The following is a 20683-nucleotide window of genomic DNA, read 5'->3' on the forward strand; positions in this document are numbered from 1 at the left end:
TTTATAATGTTATGTTTTAAGTCAAATATACATAATTAGTGGAATTGTAACATAGGTAAGAACGAACGTGAAGCAATAACAGTCAGTGTTCCAGCATCATAAAAATTACTTATATGATTATAGACAATTAATGTTATGGATAATGTAAAACAGATATGTACCTGAATCATTCCCGTTGAATGTCCCGTAATAATGTAGTCACCATCTGGCGAATACGTCATAGAACATATGTACCCCAGTTCCGACAAGAAATTTTCTGCTACCACCCTTTCGTTTGGTGTGTCTTTGAAGAACCTGTAGTTATTATCGTGCAACCAACTTGTCTCGTCGCATGGGATATATTTCATTTCATCAAAAATAATAAATGGGTGACTCTCATCATCGAGGTCCAATTGGGTCTGTATTCGCCTTTTGAATTCTTTGACGAATATCGTAATGTCTGAATCTGTTTCTGATACTTCACTATACTGGTTTCCACGTGACGTAGTAGACTGAGCTGACTGTACCGAATTTGGTTTCATATTTGGCATTTGCATAAATATATTTGGTATCAGTATACTCTATTTTAATATCCTACTCTATGACTAAAATAGGTACTATACTACTTAAAATCAAATATTAAAGTAATGGAAAAATGTGATGACTAAAATCATAAAATAAAATAGATGAAAAGATTGTAAAACAGAACGAAAACTAGTTTCCTTATAAATATGACTATTGTCAAATTCCTCAAAAGAAAAGAAAAAACTTTGAGCCAGTTACTAGCTGTTGGACGATGTCTACCTAGCATATTCTATCAATTAAATAATATATTCTATCAATTAAAAAATATGTTGAGTGTGTGCGTTATTTAATTAAGGGCGCATTTCTTCGACACGAATTTCATCGCGCTCACCCCGCGCGGCCGCCGCGAGGTCGACGAGCGGAGATCGCGTTGCCGCCGCGCAGCGACAGCGTGCGTCCAACTGTCATGGCAAAATACGTTGTATTTATGTAGCTTTTACGTTTTAACTTAAATGAGCGTCTCGGGCACGCACCACACGCCACACTTGCATTTGGTCTACGCGGCGGCCCGCGCAACGACCGCGCGGTTGTATTATTCAGAGAAATTTAAATGTTGTTGCCTAGTAAATAGAATCAGATTCACCATTAATGTACGTACATGAAGGCGTGGTAACTGGGCGGTCGCCGCGTGGCGGCCGCGCGATACCTTTCTCCTCGTGTAACTGGGCGCTAATACTTTAAAAAAGGATCGTTGGCCTATATACATATACCGATCTTAGAACATGCTCTAACTGTAATCTAAGCTTACCTACCGATACTCAAGTACTTCACAAATCTACTTAGATATGCCAAGAAGACAAAATGTGTTAAATTTGAATTACCTAACGTAAAATCGACTAGTCCAAGCATAGAAATAAACGGAGAAAAGTTAGACTTTGTTAATAAAGCAGTCTTCTTGGGAGTGACCTTAGATAGTAAACTTCAATGGTTTCCACATATATCTTCCCTGGCCAGCAGGTTAAGCTCCGCTGCATACGCAGTCCGCAGAATACGTGAGCTTACCGATGCTGCTAGACTAGTTTACTTTAGTTACTTCCATAGTATAATGTCCTACGGGATTCTCATGTGGGGTAAAGCGGCAGATATTCAAACCATATTTGTATTGCAAAAACGAGCGATTCGTTCTGTGTACCGTCTAGAGTCTAGGCTCTCGGGTTTCTCTCAGAGAAAAGTTTAAGGAGACTGGTATCATGACTGTGGCATCACAGTACATTTACTCAAATATTTTATATGCTCGTAAAAATATACATAATTTCAATAAGAAAGAAGATATCCATAATATTAACCTTAGAGCTAAGTCCAAACTCATGGTACCACGATTTCGTTTAACCAAGGTAAACAACTCTTTTATGGGGAACTGTATACGTTTTTACAAGAAGATTGTATGTTATGTTATGATGATATGTTAAGTTTATCATTTCCTAAGTTTAAAAACTACATTCAAAATATTTTGATCGAAAAATCATATTACAAAATTGAAGACTACGTATTAGATAAAGATGTACGGAAAGACGACATGGCTCCAGAATCCACTAAAATTTGATTCAAAGTGTATTTATTCCATAGCATTTAAGTTTATTTGAAAAGAGCAATCCCTAGAGTTTCTTGCTCGTTCTTGTCAGGGAGGTCAGCGTAGTGAACGAGCAGTAGCTTAAATGTGACGATTTCAAGTGTAAATTTATTTTACCTATGGAATAAATAATCTTTGACTTTGACTTTGACTTTGACTTTGACTTTGACTTTGCCTCGTGTAGGGCCGCGGCGCCGGCTCAATGCTCCGCGCGTCCAATAATTCTGTGAAAGCGATGAAACTTGAATGAAATTCACGACTTATTGTCATTAATCTCTTAAAAGTGAAAATTTTGTACTTAAGAGCGATTACACACGGCGACTTTTAGCAGCGATGTAAACGCGATGCAAAAGCGCGCGACTGCATCTATACAAACGCGCGATTGCATCGCTACACTTCAGTGAAATCGATGCAATAGCGCGTTTGTATCGATGCACTCGCGCGTTTGCATCGATGCAATCGCTTGTAAATCGCAAGTTATAGCGATGATATGGCGCGTTTCACGAACGCGCGTTTGCATCGCTGCTAAAAGTCGCCGTGTTTAACCACTCTAAGTGTAGAATAGAGGTATTGAAAGGCTGGGTGCTATCTAATTATCCGGTTCATATTTCTGGAGAACTTTCTTCGATAACGCCTTTTTGTTCGTTTTGATCTTCTAAACCATAAAAAATGCGAGTAACGAACCGTTTCGTTGTTGACGATTAATTTTGTTACGTTGGCATAACTGAGCTTTGAAGAGTGAAGGAGATAGCTATATACAAAATTCTATTGAAAAATGAGTACGCAATACAATGTACGAACGATTCCGTATGAGAGCGACAAATACCGAACAGACGCCATATTGTCTTGTCAAATTCTGTGGCCGTGTAAAACTTGCGTTTGGGATTTTTGGAATTGTCGTTAAAACGTTGTAAAACCATTTAATTGCGTCTTATAATATATAAGGTAAGCTGTTTTACTTAAAATATACATAATAAGCAGTTAATAATCATGAGAAACATCTTACTATACCTCGCAGATTAGTCTTAGGTCGGGTGTGGTAATTAGTTCACCCGGACCACTTTTGTTTATTTTGTTATATTCACAAAATAAACTCTTGGATTGCTTAAAACACGATACATCTTGAAATGTTTAAGTAAGCTGCTGATTTCTTCTGTAAATGTTTGTTTGTTCGTGAATCAATACGTAATGGTGGTGCATTCTGTGAAGATCGATGCATACATACGTTTTTTTTCTCGCAGACGCAGGGTGCATAGCTGCATCCTCTAAATCATGAGCTACCAGATTCCGACTTCTCAAAGTCGCACAAGTAAGTAATATATATATTTAGATATTATTTATCATATGTATACAATACGTACTTATAGGTAACATTATAGTAACAGTACCTGATAGATATCGTGACTCACTGTATAGGTATTGTCTACTTTCTGTACTGCACTGTAAGAATCTGATCTTTCGACTGTATTAATCATAATATTACGGGCATCATATCAAATCACATATATTTTAGGTAATTTTCAGCTTTCCATTCCTATGACCTATTTTACTGCCTTTGTTGACATCAGGTGATCATTTTTTTTTTTATTCAATACATTTTACAATGGTTTATTACATACATGCAGCTGTAGCTCAAAAAACCATTAAGGATAATGAATTGAACTTTTTTATATTTAGCTTTCTATAGTGATAGTACAAGCATGAAAATAGGCCTTAGCATTTGTTTAATTGCAATTCTTTGACTACAAGGAGTAAAAAATTTACAAAGCTAAACAGTTACTCTTACAATCATACATATACTCGGACACATGTTTATGGCTATAAACATTGCATTTTTGTTCTTTAAGGTCTCGAATACAAAAATATTAAGTATTATGGCATTTTATAATTGAAATTTTCAACAAGGATTTATGGAAATTACATTTAGTATAATACTGGTTTCAGAGTTGCATAATACATTTTAGTCAGTCAGACGTTAAGCTAAGGCCATTTATTACTGAAAATGCAAGGCGGCTCATCACATTATGTGTCATATTGCGTGATTTCGAATGAGTACTATTTTCATGAGGTTTCTTTGTATTTGCTATCTATTTCACAAGAACTTTAACGTACCAATTATCTGATACCAAACTTGTGAACACCATGAACCGGGTCAAGAGCACATCAAGCTTGACACTTAAGGTTTAAATCCAACTCTATGCCGCTTACAATAAGAACGGTCCAAAGTTCAAAGTGTCATGCTTGACATGCTCTTGACTGTACCAGCGCAAGAATCTGAGCATACTACCCAGAACTAATTTAACAAAATTTTAGGCACATTCTATACCTATACTGTATTTTTCAATTTTTTTATTTATTTATTTTATTTATAAAAATGCAACTTAAACTTACAATAATAACAATCAAAACAATTAAATGCTTACTTTGTTTCAATCAATTTTACACAAAAAATAAACAAATAAGTCACTGACCTGACCATAGACCATTTAGTGATGGCTACTTGTAATGTCAACTTCAAATCGATTAATGAATGAATTCATTCAATTGAATGAATCAATGTTTAACTTAGTCATTCTAGCGATTTTTCTTACATAAAAATAGTGAAAATACATAACCTATAAAAGCATATATTTAAAATTCCCGAAATCTTAATTTGGAATCTTTCAAATCCTTACACTTAGATACTCGTTCGATTGCGATTGAAATTTTCGATTTACTAATCGATTACAAAAACTTAAATTCAATGAATGTTTTTTTTCTTATAGCACTATGCAACCAATAGACAAGTCATAGAAGTATAGATGAAAAATAACCTCACTTTTGGACTACCATTTTTCAAATACGATTTTATGTTGCCAATCAAATGAATATTGGTGACAAAAGTGATGAGATACCAAGTCGAAATCTTGGAAATATATGTGACAGTGTTACTTATTTGGTTTATTGAGTGATTGCTTTAGAATTTTAACGAAACGGTTGTTTACTTTTTGTTTAAAATGGATAGGAGCACACTATAGGTACTTATATTACATACTCAATATATTTATTGCATTCATATGGTAAACATGTCTTAGAGTTAATATAATGCTACACATATGAGCCCTTTATTAGGGATAACAATAACAGCAGAGGTATGCCGAGGTTTCAATTATTAATTAAAATTGTTATTTATCAAATAATAATATAAAGAAAAAATGTCATATAATAATAAAGAAATACGTCACATTATGAGTAGAATTATGTCACTTGAAAGTTTGAATTTAATTAGATTACAGTAGCATAACTTTATAGTCTATAATTAACATTTATTTATTATTCAAATTTATTATAATATTATTATTTTTATTTGTCATCAAAGTATTCATTTAAATTGTAATAGCATTTATTAATAAGATGTAATTTTAATTTATTTAGAAACAGTGAATACTTTTCCTCGTTTTTAATAATGGGCGGGAGCTCATTGAATATCCTCACCGACATCGAGTGGGGACTTGAGCTGTGTATGTGTAGCCGAGATCGTGGCAGAAGCAATCTATTGCGTGGTCTAAAAGTGTGTCGTTGAGGCAGGTCGTCAGTGTTAGTGTAAAAGTCAGGGTGTTGTTTAATAAATCTACAAGTTTCTATTATATACATACATATTTGATATACTAGGTTTGCTTTACAAGTTAGTTTGATAATGTGACTAGACAATTTAGAAACATGAGACAACGTTTCGTGGGCTGGGTGCGTTGTCAGCATGGTGAGCGCAAGCAGTGGAACACACTATTTAGCACAAATAAATCGAGTTGTCCACTTTATCCTTCAGGGGAATGGTTTACGTAATGAAGTATGATTCGATATTGTGAAGTATCATGAAAGTATCAAAAGTCTCTTATATAATCCACACCATATTGCTGAGTGAAACCTTTTGCAACCAAGTGAGCTTTACTTTTTTCTAAAATTACCACTTCTATCAACTTTTTCTTTGAAAACCCATTTACATTTAATGACATTTCCATGTTTAGGTCGATTAATAATAATTTCATTGCTGCCCTGCTCATGACTATGTCAGTGAATGAAGAACTATTTTGCGTCACTTTCGTAAAATTATATTTTCTTAAATATTAAAATTTATAATGTCACACAAAACTAAAGTCTTAATAAAATCACGTAAACTAAACTAGTGGAAATACTGTGGGAACATAGCCCATAACCATTGTGAAGGCAGGAGTCTTCTATCCCACAAAATCTGGACAAAAATAAAAACAACCAAGTTATCGTTATGAGGAACGTAATGTATTGATTCTTAAGTCGTCGTGCCAAGGAATACTAAAATTTAAATCAAAATTCGAAACAATCGCAGACAACCTACAGAAGGTGTGCAAAAATGTTTTCCAACAGTGCTAATCTTAATGTATTTTTTTAGTGTCGCACAGCAATTATGGTGGGTCAGATGTACCAATGGCACCAAGCAAGGAGCAGCAGACACTGTTGTGGCAGCAGAACTCCTACCTGGTGGATTCAGGCATCAACTCTGGAGCTGCGACTCAGGTAAATTGTCATGAATGCTATTCTTATCATTAACGACATAGAGTTGTATTTAAAATGTCAAGTTTAACATGCTGAGAATCTTATATTACAAACCTACAAAATTATTATCAATTAAATTAAAAGGAAGGATGTTTTTTCTTTATAATAGTAAGTGCCGGGACGAACAAGTCGTGTTACTGGTGGTAACAACTGTCCCTAACAGTTGCAGTGCCACTTCAGAGCTTTAAATCACAAAGATCTCAGAGTCACTGCCAATGTGCCCGACATCCTGAAACATAAGTTGACAAGTCCCATGTGTTTGTAATTGCACCAGTACCCTTCGAAACCGGAACGCAGCAAGTTCACATTACTGCTTGGCTGCAGCAACAGGTAAGGTGGCAGTACTTCCCTGGAGTCTTTCGCAAGGCGCTGATATTAAACGTTTTTTTAATCTACTTTTTATTGAGGCTTTAGCCACCTTGAGTGAATATGTCAGCCTCATGGGAGGAATACTGGGTTCCCTACTCAAGGGACATATTCAAAAACTTATACAAGTTTAGAGCTCCAATACATACAGGCTCTCTGAGCCAACAATTAGTGTCCATTGCCTAAACTTACATTCCCAAACTTTATACCCGTCAGGGTTACGTGACGGTTACATTCCACCAATACATGATACAGATCCTCTATTTTATTGCAAGTACTGCACAATGGGGATGGTTTAAAACCCATCATATGAAAGAATTTATTAGTTGGAATGTGACCAGAATGCAGTCTAAAAGCTAATATAAAATATATTCTTACAATATTGACAGGATCAAACCAGAGTACCCAATGTGGATTACTCTGGATGGTTCTTTTTTTTGGTTGTTGTACCTTATTCCAAGGCCTTTATCCACTAACTGTTCTCCGAAATGATATTCCCATTTTTCTAGAGGTCTTTTCATAATTAGTAGAATAATCTCGGTGGCATAAGGCCTACAGTCGAATACAGTACCTTTTTCATCGGCTGATTTTGCAAGGACATCAATTACTTCGTTTCCGCGCAATCCCACATGGGAGGGAATCCATTGGAGCTTTAGACCCACACTTCCGCGGTGTATGTTGTGGATCAACTGGAGAGCCTTATAGGCTACCGCATACCTCGATGACCCGAGACACACCGAGTCAAGTGCCGCAGAGCGCACGCATTTTGAGTCAGTTGAAATAACAACTAACTGCTCATTTGACAATTTATCCACTACATATTGTAATGCTTCTTTGGTAGCAATAATCTCTGCTCTCATAAGGCATGTCATTGTGTGCCATCGACATGAAAGATGTATACTACTAAATGTTAATAAGTTAAGTTGTTTTATTGAAGATAGGCAGGTCTGTAAATCTGAGTGCCAAATTTCGTTCTTTTTGTTTCTTGCAAAAAAAGCATAAGATTTCATTTTTTTTTTTTTTAAATAACGCACACACTCAACATTGCATGTTTTGTAGCAGTATATCATTTTGTTTACACAATTTATGTTAATATACTGATTCTTTCATTAGGTGCCATCACTTACTGGCAAGGAGGATGACGAGATGGAGGGAGACCAGCTTATGTTTGATTTGGACCAGGGGTTTGCTCAGGGATTTACTCAAGAGCAAGTTGATGGTAAGATTTTCAACTGTATTTGTAAAATGCTTTCAGGTACCACTCATTGGTTTTGAATTTCCTATTTAATAGAATTTGTGTTCAAAGTAATAGATACATCACTAAAAGGAAATATATCCTTAAACATGAAATATCTTATCATCCATTATTGCCAAATGTAATTAATACTAGCCAAATTATTTGAAAACCATTATTATTAAAAAAAAATGCAAATTTCATTTATTATTGAAATTGCTGTAGTAAAAATAATTTAACTTAAATGGTTTTCACCAAATGAAGTAAAAACTGCGATGTTTTTATTTCATTTTATAATAAATATAATCTAGAATGTACTAGCTGCACCTGATGGATGCCACTTACTGTAAATTCAAATAAGTCGTGAATGTCACATGGTGCAAGTTTAGGTTCCCTGTACATTCCAAATCAATTAGGAATTATGAATCATTCTGAGCTTTTTCCAGGACTTGAAAACCCTAGAAATGAGTTTTAGAAATATTTAGGATTTTAATAGAAAACCACTGTGAGACTCAGACATTAAGTTAACTAAATAACTTACGTGTTTAAGTCGTATTTTTGCTGGACATGTTTCGGACCAATTTGTGACCCTTAATCATGAGATTCCGCGGCTGTGACGTGACGGAAACGGCAGCGGGCGTAGGCTATGATATGATATTTAGGATTTGATATTTCATTTTGAAGGTCAAACTCGTTTTTAAGTTATTTTCATCATCGTAAAAGTCAATGTTTAATTTTTTTTCTTATTTCCAGACATGAACCAGCAGCTATCGCAGACCCGCTCTCAGCGCGTCCGCGCGGCCATGTTTCCTGAAACCTTAGAGGAAGGCATCGAGATACCCTCCACTCAGCTAGATCCAGCGCAGCCCACGGCTGTCCAACGTCTGTCTGAACCCTCGCAGATGCTCAAGCACGCTGTTGTTAACCTTATCAATTATCAGGATGATGCTGACCTGGCAACTCGGTAAGTTGAACTCTTCAGGTTATTGTGTATAGAATGTATGTTTAAATTAAATTTTTAAATTAATAATCATTAATTATTCAATATTCTAATAACTTCTCACAAACAATGTACTCGAGTAGTTGTGGATAGATTTATAAATAATGTTGGTTGGTATAATGAGTATGATATATAGCATGATATGAATGAGATAATATACTTTCTTTCCCAAGGTGTCAAAATATTTTCATTGTGGACAATGATGAAGTTGTCAACCATATTAATTAACTTGTGTGTCTTATTATTTTTTATGTATGATGTCCATTACGAGTTGTGCATCACTTTTAGGAATGATTTCTGCTAACTATTTTGTGATTTACAGTGCCATACCGGAGTTGATTAAACTCCTCAATGATGAAGATCAAGTGGTAGTGTCTCAAGCTGCCATGATGGTGCACCAGCTCTCCAAGAAGGAAGCATCTCGCCATGCCATAATGAACTCACCTCAGATGGTCGCCGCTTTAGTGCGCGCTATTTCTAACTCCAATGACTTGGAGACTACCAAAGGAGCAGTCGGAACCCTGCATAATCTATCGCACCATCGTCAGGGTTTGCTGGCTATCTTCAAGAGCGGAGGCATTCCCGCTTTGGTCAAGCTGCTAAGCTCCCCAGTCGAATCTGTGCTTTTCTATGCTATCACTACTTTGCATAACCTTCTGTTGCACCAAGATGGTTCCAAGATGGCCGTACGTCTAGCTGGAGGTCTTCAGAAAATGGTAGCTCTGTTGCAGAGGAACAATGTTAAGTTCCTCGCAATTGTGACTGATTGCTTGCAAATCTTAGCGTATGGAAACCAGGAATCGAAACTTATCATCCTCGCCTCTCAAGGACCGATCGAACTGGTGCGCATCATGCGCTCCTACGACTATGAAAAGTTGCTGTGGACCACCTCCAGGGTGCTGAAGGTAAGTCTCTAACCAAACTATAAGTAATTCAGTGACTAAAAACTCTGGTCATTTTTATTATTCAACATCGATCCACATTATGTTTCACTGCTGGAATTAGAATAGAATGGAAACCATTTATTTCAAAATACGGGTTTGGCAACAGTTGTTTCGGAATAGAGTTTGTATTTTGGAGGTATAATTATTCTAAGTTGGATGAAATATTATTGTTACAATTCACAAAAGAAATATTCACAAATCGCCCTGTTACTTTGTTCAAATATAGATCATCCATGTTTTGTAGAAAAGGCGTAAGCGACATTTCGAAAATTGAATTTTAAAACAGGACGTAAATATTTTAAAAGCCGTTTTACTCCGTCCAACCATTTTACTCCGTCCAACCATTTCGACTCATCCGAAGAACAAAGTGCGATGTGATTATACAGCGAAAAGAGGTTAGAACTTAATCCTCGTTATTCAAAAGGCCTATATCTATCTATAAAAAATCTGAAAACACCTTTGTTTTCAGATTTTTTATGAATTTATTATTTCGTTTCGGAAATATAAAATCGAACAACAGTCGATTTTAACTGTAGATGTCCGAAGTCAAGAACAACAAACAAAATGTACAATGTCCCGAGAATAAACAGCATCTTGCAAATAGGTCTTTGTTCTGTGGATGAGTCGATTTATTTAACTTTCGAAAGCTCGACTTCTAATCAATTAATGTTGTCCTAATGCGTTTCCAGTTCGTTTTTTTATAACAATCGATTTTATTTATGGAGAAGTTTAAATCGTTAATGTGGCGGTTTCAAAAATAAGATATTGTTTTATTAGGATCGTGATATTGCGTTTGATAATTATTTGTGTATTTATAAGAATTAATAAATTAATGCTAATGAGGATTCAAGTGATGATTCCATTTCATATGGAGAAGAATCGGACAATTCATTATAATAAACACTAAAAATGTATTATAATTATGTATAATTTATTTCATTTCATTATAATTTCTTAGACAGGTACCAAAATTTATCAACTTGAATAATTTTTGTTACATAATCTGTTGGCTCCATTGACTTACAAATAAATGGACGAATCTAATACAAAAACCACGAAAAAAATGTCCCAAGTCAACCTATTCGAAATTTAAATTGTTATGTCATCGCAGTATCGCGCTGTCCGTAGAACAAATGAAGACTAAAGCGGAGTGTCGCGCTCTGTATACGATTTTAGCGCCTTTCAAGTGCGGACACTTTTTAGCGCGGACCCGACGTCCATATAATTGTAAGTCAATGGTTGGCTCGATAAATATCGGAGCTAAAGAGCACATCGCTTCACTAAAATTAAAAAGTAAAAGAATCCAGGGAGCATTGTATTTTTTGTCTATGATTGTATGTCAATTACGAAACTTCAGACGCATGCATCAAAAGTTAAATAAATTGAAAGTTATCGAAATATCACTTACGGCCTTTCTAAAAAGACACCGACGATGTATTCATTACCTATAGATGTTACATTCATACATGTAATATCACAAACAGACTTTAACCTAACCTTGATACTTGTATCCATTAGGTTCTCTCAGTATGCTCAAGCAACAAGCCAGCGATCGTAGAGGCCGGCGGCATGCAAGCCCTGGCCATGCATCTCGGGAACCCCAGCGGCCGCCTCGTGCAGAACTGCCTCTGGACTCTGAGGAACTTGTCTGATGCTGCCACTAAGGTAACTTTGCTAATTTTCATGTAAAACGTTGAAATAGTTGTACCTTGGCTGTCATATTATTATACTCCATTCATACTGTTTTATGATACTGTCGACCAATTTTCTGCATTTGTAAAAGGTTGCAAATTAGACTCAACTTTAATGTAGTATTGTTAATTCCGTTGTCTACCAGAGCGGAGAGGTCTTTCACGTTAACATCAGAATGTCACTTATGAAATTAGTAAATTATTTTTATAATAATAATGGACCTAAAAAAGAATTAAGTTTTTGTTTCTTATTCCGTTTGTGAGGTTGAAATGTTAGAATATACATATATTTCAGACAAGGAAAACGAACTGCTTTCGTTCTGCATAATTCGATTGTCCGTATGTACTATTTGTACTGGACATAGTCTCTACATTACTAGCATCTTTTCACGATAAACCTTAAAATGTTGCAGGTGGAGGGCCTTGAGGGTCTGCTGTCAAGCCTGGTGCAGGTGCTAGCCTCCACCGACGTAAACATCGTGACCTGTGCTGCGGGAATCCTTTCCAACTTGACTTGCAACAACCAGCGCAACAAGGTAAGGACAGTACAAGTATGTGTTAGTATCTCAAGACATAAACATGACATAACAGAAATGTAGTTATCCACGATTTTTCGCTCGCCATAACATGTACGTCATGTAAAATCGAAGTATTGTATGTCGTAAACTAACTTAGACAGTTGAGTAGCGGTAGAGCTTGTGAAAAAGTTCGGGAAGTACTGCCACTTTACCTATTTCTGCCGCCAAGCAGTATTGTGAGCATTACTGTGCGCCGGTTTGGAAGGGCAAGGGTGCTGGCGAAATTACAGGCACATGGGACTTGTTAGCTTATGTCTCACGATGACGGGCACAGTAGCAGTACCTCTAAGATCTTTACGATTAAAAGCGTGTCGCTTACCACCAGGCGCAGGACTTGTTCGTCCCGTCACGTCACTTGGTAATATAAAAAAAAAAAACAACAATTTTGTTTATCCTAATCAGACTGGCAATGGAGCTGAATGCCGCTTGATATTAAATTTATCCTACAATAAGTATTAATAAATTGTTTGACAGGTGACAGTGTGCCAGGCTGGCGGCGTGGACGCCCTCGTCCGCACCGTAGTGTCCGCCGGTGACCGCGAGGAGATTACCGAACCCGCGGTGTGCGCTTTGCGCCATCTCACATCTCGCCACGTGGAAAGCGAGATGGCGCAAAATGCTGTCCGTTTGCACTATGGACTGCCGGTAAGATTCTAATTCAGTTCACATTGAAATCCTAGTGTATTTATTTGATTCTCTTATTTCGTTATAGTCGGTGTTTTGGATAAAGGGCGTAATCGACATTTTATTGATATGTATAGGGAGCAAGTTTTAGGTTTCAATGACTGTTTTAAAATATTTACGTCGCTGTTTTAAAATCAATTGTGGGTTTATTGAATTTTAATACTAGCTAAACCTAAAACTCCACTTACAAATTTACGAATTGTCGCTTACAAAACACCAACGTTGTATTCTGAGAGCCAAAAGTGATTTGAAATTGTTTCTAGTAGTTAGTGTCCAAGATTAACTTTTAACTTGAAGAAGTTTATAAAATAAAGTTTTACTTTTATTTTTTTAATCCGTGTTATATTACAAAATTAAAAAAATAGGCAATAGTAATTCTAATAAGTTATAAGAAATAGAAATGCGAAATAAAATAAAAGCTTGTAAAATATAACAGAGCATTATGTAGTCCGACCTGAGTCACGTATAGAAAATAATCGTTTCTTTTTAATATTGCCGTTTAATTTCCTCGCGATCGAAGTGAAAAGCAGAGTGTGTAACTCGTTCATAAAACCTATTTTACCCTCGACTTAAGTATCCACGTCTCGGGTAAAATGACGCGTTTTATGCACTTGTTGTACAATCTACTATTTTGTATGTTTCTAATGTGAAATTTGAATACAGACTAATATTGTGGCATTGCAGGTGATCGTGAAGCTACTCCAGCCGCCGTCGCGCTGGCCGCTGGTAAAGGCGGTGGTGGGCCTCGTGCGCAACCTGGCGCTGTGCCCCGCCAACCACGCGCCGCTGCGCGAGAACGGCGCCGTACACCACCTCGTGCGCCTGCTAATGCGCGCGTTCAACGACACACAGAGAGTGAGGCTTACTACCTATTTCTGATATTCATTTTGCAGGCAAATTCAAAGCCTTGGTGGATTACCATGGTTTGCGACTAAACAGTCGTTGGATTGGTAGTCGTCAGTAGTTCCAAAACTCCCGTTCCAGTCGTTATGTGCCATAACAGCACAACTTTAACTTTAACTTTTAACTGCCGTTTTGTATGTGATATATTAGACAATTATGACCATTTATGGCTATTACAAATTAGTTAAAAACTTAATTCTTCAAGAATCGAAGTACTTATAGAAATACATTTTAACATTTGCTAATTTCTAGCAACGCAATTCTGTCTCTGGCGGCACCGGCACGGGCGGCGCGTACGCCGACGGTGTGCGCATGGAAGAGATCGTCGAAGGGGCCGTGGGCGCACTGCACATCCTCGCGAGGGAGGGGGTCAATCGCCAGCTCGTTCGCCAGCAGAACGTTATACCGATTTTTGTGCAGCTGCTTTTCAATGAAATCGAGAACATACAGGTGAGTTGAGGCTTCCTAATTGAAAAGACAACGAAGTTCATTGACATAAAACTTGTAAACGATAGTGCTTATTGTTTAGAGTTCGTCCAGGGAAGTACTGCCACCTTGCCTATTTCTGCCGTCAAGCAGTAATGTTAGTCAGCATTACTGTGTTCCGGTTTTGAAGGGTAAGGGTGCTGGTGAAATTACAGGCACATGGAACTTGTCAACTTATGTTTCAGTGTGTCGGGCGCAGGGGCAGTGCCCCTCAGATCTTTGCGATTTAAAGCTCTGAGTAGCACTGCAACTGTTATGGATGGGCGTGTAGCTTACCATTAGGCGCGGTAAACTATCACAAACTCGAAAATTTCCGAAATAACGTTTCTTCGAATTTTCATTACACCGAAAACCGAATTATAACGAAACAGTTGTTCTTTCAGCATATTATGTTGAATGTTTATCGCAAAGACACGATTAGGTTCGGTTAGATTAGGTTAAGTTAGGTTTAAAAGAAAAAAACATTTTCCTCTCAAAATTACTTTCGAGGTTATGAAATTTCGACCAAACGTTATTTCTGTAAAATGTCATTTCGGACTACTGATAGGTAACCATTAGGCGCACGATTTGTTCGTCCCATCACTTGATATTATATTCAAAAAAATCTTTGTGTACCTAAGAATTTGTCTATTTGACAGCGTGTGGCTGCGGGCGTACTCTGCGAGCTGGCAGCCGACAAAGAAGGGGCCGAAATGATCGAAGCCGAAGGGGCCACAGCTCCGCTTACCGAGCTACTCCATTCACGTAACGAAGGTAATAATAAATCTCCGTATCTTAATAAAGTGATTTTATTCGAAAACGGGTGTAAAAATGAGTTATTGGGTGGATTACACGGAATTGAATCTTTATTTGTCCAATTAGTGCCGTTATTCGTATAATTTACAATAAAAAAAAACATTGTCAATGGATTGAGCTTCAAGCAATTTTGATTTATTTAACTATGCATAACGTAACGCCTCTTTGACACATCATCCACACAGGCTGTTATATACAAAGCCACCCGGGCGATATGTATGCCAATGTTGACAATACAGTTTTACTATTATACAGTAAGACTATTTTTTAATATTTATGTTAAACAATCTTTACAGGCGTCGCAACATACGCAGCAGCAGTACTGTTCCGCATGTCGGAAGACAAGCCTCATGATTACAAGAAGAGACTCTCCATGGAGCTGACTAATTCGCTGTTCCGCGACGACCACCAAATGTGGCCCAGCGATCTTGGCATGCAACCAGACTTACAGGTGATTTTTCAATTCTGGAAACCCGCCCAGTCCACTCGTACTGTCGCTGGGTATACGTGATTAACGATTCGAGGTAGCTTTAAACAACTTGTTATTTGATTACTGGCATGTAAGCAAACGTCTGTTTTTAGGCTGGCATTGAAATTTGATATTTTTACGAATTTTTCATTACAAGACAAATGTATGGAAGAACGTTAAAGGACTGAACTAAAATCTAAAAATAAGTTTTAATATCTGATGACCTCGGGCAGAAATCATCTACTCTCATAATATACCTGGCGATATGTAGTAGGTCTGTCTTTGTGTTGAGGACTAGTGTGGTACACGTACACGTACACACTCAACATAGCCCCGCACTAGGGAAACCCTGTGTCGCGGGTGCCATGGACACACACATAGACAACCACAAATTACACCCAAACTCACGAGAGAAATAAATGTAGGCCATACACATATTTCTCCCGGCCTGGGAATCGAACCCAGGACCTCTGCATGGCAGTCCGGCATGGTAACCGTTCGGCCACGGAGGCAGTTAAAAAAGTGGTGCACCTTAGGTCAGCCTGTGGGCAGTCAGAAGTAATAATATTTATAAAGGATTTTAACTTGTTTGAGACAACCTTTGACGTTATTTGAACGAAGAATTTAAATTTAATTTAAAAAAATATTTGAAGAATCCATATCAAAATTAATAAGATATATCTAAATTTTGATACTAAAATAGAAAGCTTTCATTACAACTCAACGTAAAGATGCAGAATCAACCAAAAGAAAAACACAAACAATGAGTAGTAAAGAAGTAAATAAGTACTATAAAAAACCAGTAAAAATTCATTTGTTTTGATGTATGGTCATTAGTGTTATTCTGAATACAAAAAGGATCAAGCTGTAACCGAGTTTAAATTGCGGTGATTGATAAAATGTCATGTGATCTCAATCATTTTGCCACTCAAGTCTCCATTGCTCTAAATCTAGGTCGTATTATAACAAAAAATACTTTGTCAGCTTATAATAGCCGTTTAGGCCATTACATTTATCTGTATATCAGTCAATCGTATATCTTTGGCCCATATCCATCTTTTTAGTTCAATTAATTTGTTTCCAATTCCTAATTTTATTGTTTCCTATTTTAATTTGTTCCGCATTTACTTTCCTGTATTTGATTTTTCACCCTAATTACCCATAGGATATGCTCGGGCCAGAGCAAGGATATGAAGGGCTGTACGGCACACGACCGTCGTACCAGCAAGGTAAGAATCCTAGACTTCACACATGTTTGAACGACTAACAACACGCCACGTTATTAATTTAGTATAAGAACAACCACATGCATCCGTCAAAGTAGTGTTGCATTGGAAACTATTTATAGTAGATACTATCGAGTGCATACCGATATAAGCTTGTTAAGTAGTGTCGTCTCCTTAACGTCACGATAATATCGATACATTTATCGTAAGTACTCGGAGTGCAACACTATATCACAGATAATAATGTACTACTTTCTATTCACTGCATGTTGTCAATTTCACCTCACAAACCGTGGCTCTTGGTTTGGCACAAAATAAATAGCATTAAAGTTAAAGTTTTTCTAAACTTTTCCGGTACGGGGAAATGAAGTATGCTATGCCTAGTAGTTAATTACTAAATTTTAATAATTCCTGTTAAATATTATATAAAAACTAACTGCCATATCAAAATTGCACGCGTGACTAATGAAATATTACTCTATAAGGCTCAAATTATGAAATAATCTTAAATAAACTATTAAATTTGTCTTATTTAGACAGCAGACTATGATTTAAACTCAGTTAACTAATTCCGATAGCTACCGCGAACTCATAAGACTAATGTATAAGGTATAATTTTTAAAAAGTATACCTTGATGTATGAGAAGCTTCATAGATCTCTGACAGACCTCGATTACGGCGATAAGCTCCGTAAAAACCCAATACAAAAGATCCGTAACAAACACTTAGACAAATTTGTTATGTTTTACTGACTCGTTCTGTAGCTCAGTTCGTAGAGCGGTGCCCCTGGTTTGGCACAGACACAAGTTCGAATTCAGGTCGAAGGATTTTTTTGTGTTCGATCTTTTTATTAATAATTATAACAGACTAATGGAGTAATTTCACAAAAAAATGAAATGGATATCATTATGATATTCAATAAAAATCAATATACATTTGATAAAACTATTTTTCTGCTTTCAAACGTAACATCTAAAACCATCCACCCAATCTCATTGCCTGCTTGTTAGCGCAAAACGGGAATCAAAACTATTCCTGAAAAGCATTAATGCTAGAATTCCATAGTGCTGCAGCTTCCTACTTGAACAGTATTTTATCAAACTCCATGCATTTTCGGAACTTGCATTGTTAGCTGCTAGAACATTCTTTTTACTTCATACTTATATCTTCGGTAAATTTAAGAAATGAATATCTACGTTATAGTTATTTTAAAAATATAATTATATCCGTTAGAAATTAATATTTAACTCTTTTATATACTAATGGTGATTGTTACTTTGAACAGTGTTTGTATAATGTTTCTCTTCTTTACACGCAGCTTAAACTGGGACCTATTTACCAGTAAACAGGTGATGGGATTTATTTTTAAGGTTTTATCTAATATCATTTAATGTTTTATGCATTTGATTGCGCTTGTTTATGTCGGTATTAACACGTTATGATGTTAGTTTCTTTGAATGTTTTGTTGACCATTTGAAATTCGGCTAAGGGCAAGTTTTTGTTTTTTGTTCGAATTTACTAACTTATTTTGCACAATTAACTAATATCCTATTTATGACAAATAGGAATTATAATGCGAGTATTTATGTGTTATGTTGCTTTGGATTTTAAATATATGAGTTAAGTTTTTCAGTCGCTTACTACAACAATATGTTCGATCCCCAATTTGAAAGAACGAAATAGTCGTTTTAATGTTATTATCAATAAGACACTGGGCCCCTCTGTCAGTTAACACAATAACGTGACATTGGAAGGTAAACGTCGTAATATTGAGTAATTTTCCGAAAAATTTTAAGAAGTGGAAATCCAGAAAAATATCTAAAAAATTGGAAAAATACGTATATATAAATCTAAGGCTCATATAATGTTCTATGTTTAGATATATCGTTTGATGTTTTATTTAGCATGAATTATAAAATAAAATTGTATAGCTAGAAGCAAGTTACAGTATAACGAGATTTCAAATTACACAATAGCGAAAAAAGAGAACGAAACATAAAATAGAAACATAGCTAAAAAATTTTTTAATGGCTCCATTGTTTTCGTTTAGTATCTTTAACTTTTGACATGTGTTAACTGTCAAATGCAGAAAAATATAGAGAAAATATTCAGTAAAATCAGTAAAATATAAATTTTTCCATGACCCAACACTAGATAGGCCAAAGTAATTTCAAACCTTTTCCTGATGAATTAGTTGTAATATGTCACTGTCAATGTTTCTTATAAAATGTAGGTAGGTATTTTATTTCATAATCTAATTTTATTAATTCAGTTCTTTTTGTGTAATAATAGTTTATTACTTTTTGAAACATTTCCTTATCGTGCTTGCGAAGGAGAACAGTTACCTTATTTTTTGTTCTTTAGTGCAGCTCTTTGTTATAGAACTAGTACGGTTGTGTATGTTTCGCTTTAGTAGCACCGTTTGAAAATCAATTCTACCAATATTAAAATATTTCCAGGATACGATCAAATACCGATAGACTCAATGCAGGGGTTGGAAATTGGGAGTGGCTTCGGCATGGACATGGATATCGGCGAAGCAGAGGGAGCGGGGGCCACATCAGCTGACTTAGCGTTCCCCGAACCTCCGCACGATAACAACAATGTCGCGGCTTGGTATGATACCGACCTTTAGGGCAGATTTATTTCCCATCTATAATTGTGTAACCTAGTACAAATTGAGCAACAACAGCTAGCAGGACAACATTACTATGGTAAAAACTATCCCACTTTTGTATGTACATGGTTGTACGTAATTACAATAAGCGGCTACGCAGACGTACTATTATTATGTACGATGATTTATAAAATGTTATACCATGAATATTAGACCAGTATATAATTAAATAGCCATGTTCACAGATAGAGAACGGCGTGTGGGTAGCATCTAAAGTGTTGTTAGCTAGCTATTGTAGCGCGATTTAAAGAGAAATATAAATTGCTCGTAATGTAAAGATCTATATTTAGATCATTCACAGGTACCGAGCAATCTGCATGGTTTTTACAATGCCAGACACACAATTTAATTTTCTAAAAATAATTTCACTGAATGTTTTAATGCTACCTTTGTTGCATAATTATAGTCGGCGTTTTGTAGAAAGGGCGAAAGCGCCATTTCGAAAATTTTCTCGGAAAGCACTTTAGTTTTTCACGACTGTTTTAAACTATTTACGTCCTGTTTTAAATTCAGTTTTAAAAGTTGAAGTTAATTACAACAAAAATTAAATTTTAAAACCCGACGTAAATGTTTTAGAACAATCGTTGAAACCTAAAAAATGCTCCTCTGAATTTTTTCGAAATCGCGCTTTCGCCCTTTCTATAAAACGCTGAAGTTATGTTCTCCTCATATCAATATCAGTTTATTCGATGAACACCAAGTACAAATTGTTTTTTTTAACGTATTTATTGCTAATATGTGTTTTTCTAAGAAATAGAAATTAATCTTCCAGTTTATACTAAGTATAGCTTAGTGTATACTGAAAATGGTAAAAATAAAACTGAAGATACACTTTAAAGTTCAAGTACAGTTTCAATAAACGTATAGTGGAAAGCTCATCAAGCTCGACACTTTGTACTTTGAACCGTTGTTATTGTCAACGACATA

At 36.0% G+C, this 20683-nt stretch overlaps 1 protein-coding gene across 4 annotated transcripts; it reads left to right on the forward strand.

The window, feature by feature from the left end:
* The first annotated feature begins 2966 nt into the window (after positions 1-2966).
* LOC113237252 (armadillo segment polarity protein) lies at positions 2967-20168 on the forward strand. Of its 4 annotated transcripts, XM_026473635.1 has the most exons (16): positions 2967-3079; positions 3376-3443; positions 6540-6664; positions 8183-8288; positions 9057-9267; positions 9626-10208; positions 11766-11912; positions 12349-12474; positions 12991-13161; positions 13885-14055; positions 14356-14553; positions 15228-15342; positions 15681-15835; positions 17019-17082; positions 18398-18428; positions 19539-19647. In XM_026473635.1, exons 2-15 carry the CDS (start codon positions 3407-3409, stop codon positions 18400-18402), a joined length of 2214 nt encoding a protein of 737 aa, XP_026329420.1. In that variant the 5' UTR covers positions 2967-3079; positions 3376-3406; the 3' UTR covers positions 18403-18428; positions 19539-19647. The 4 variants fall into 4 exon arrangements, with proteins under 4 accessions (XP_026329420.1, XP_026329418.1, XP_026329419.1 ...); XM_026473633.1 differs by lacking the exon at positions 18398-18428 and having other exon boundaries at positions 19539-20168; XM_026473634.1 differs by lacking the exon at positions 18398-18428 and having other exon boundaries at positions 12352-12474; positions 19539-20168.
* Positions 20169-20683: the final 515 nt, after the last annotated feature.

The sequence above is a fragment of the Hyposmocoma kahamanoa genome, unplaced genomic scaffold (genome assembly GCF_003589595.1).
Source record: "Hyposmocoma kahamanoa isolate Upper Pololo Valley unplaced genomic scaffold, ASM358959v1 93, whole genome shotgun sequence".
In the NCBI taxonomy this organism is placed as follows: Eukaryota; Metazoa; Arthropoda; class Insecta; order Lepidoptera; family Cosmopterigidae; genus Hyposmocoma; species Hyposmocoma kahamanoa.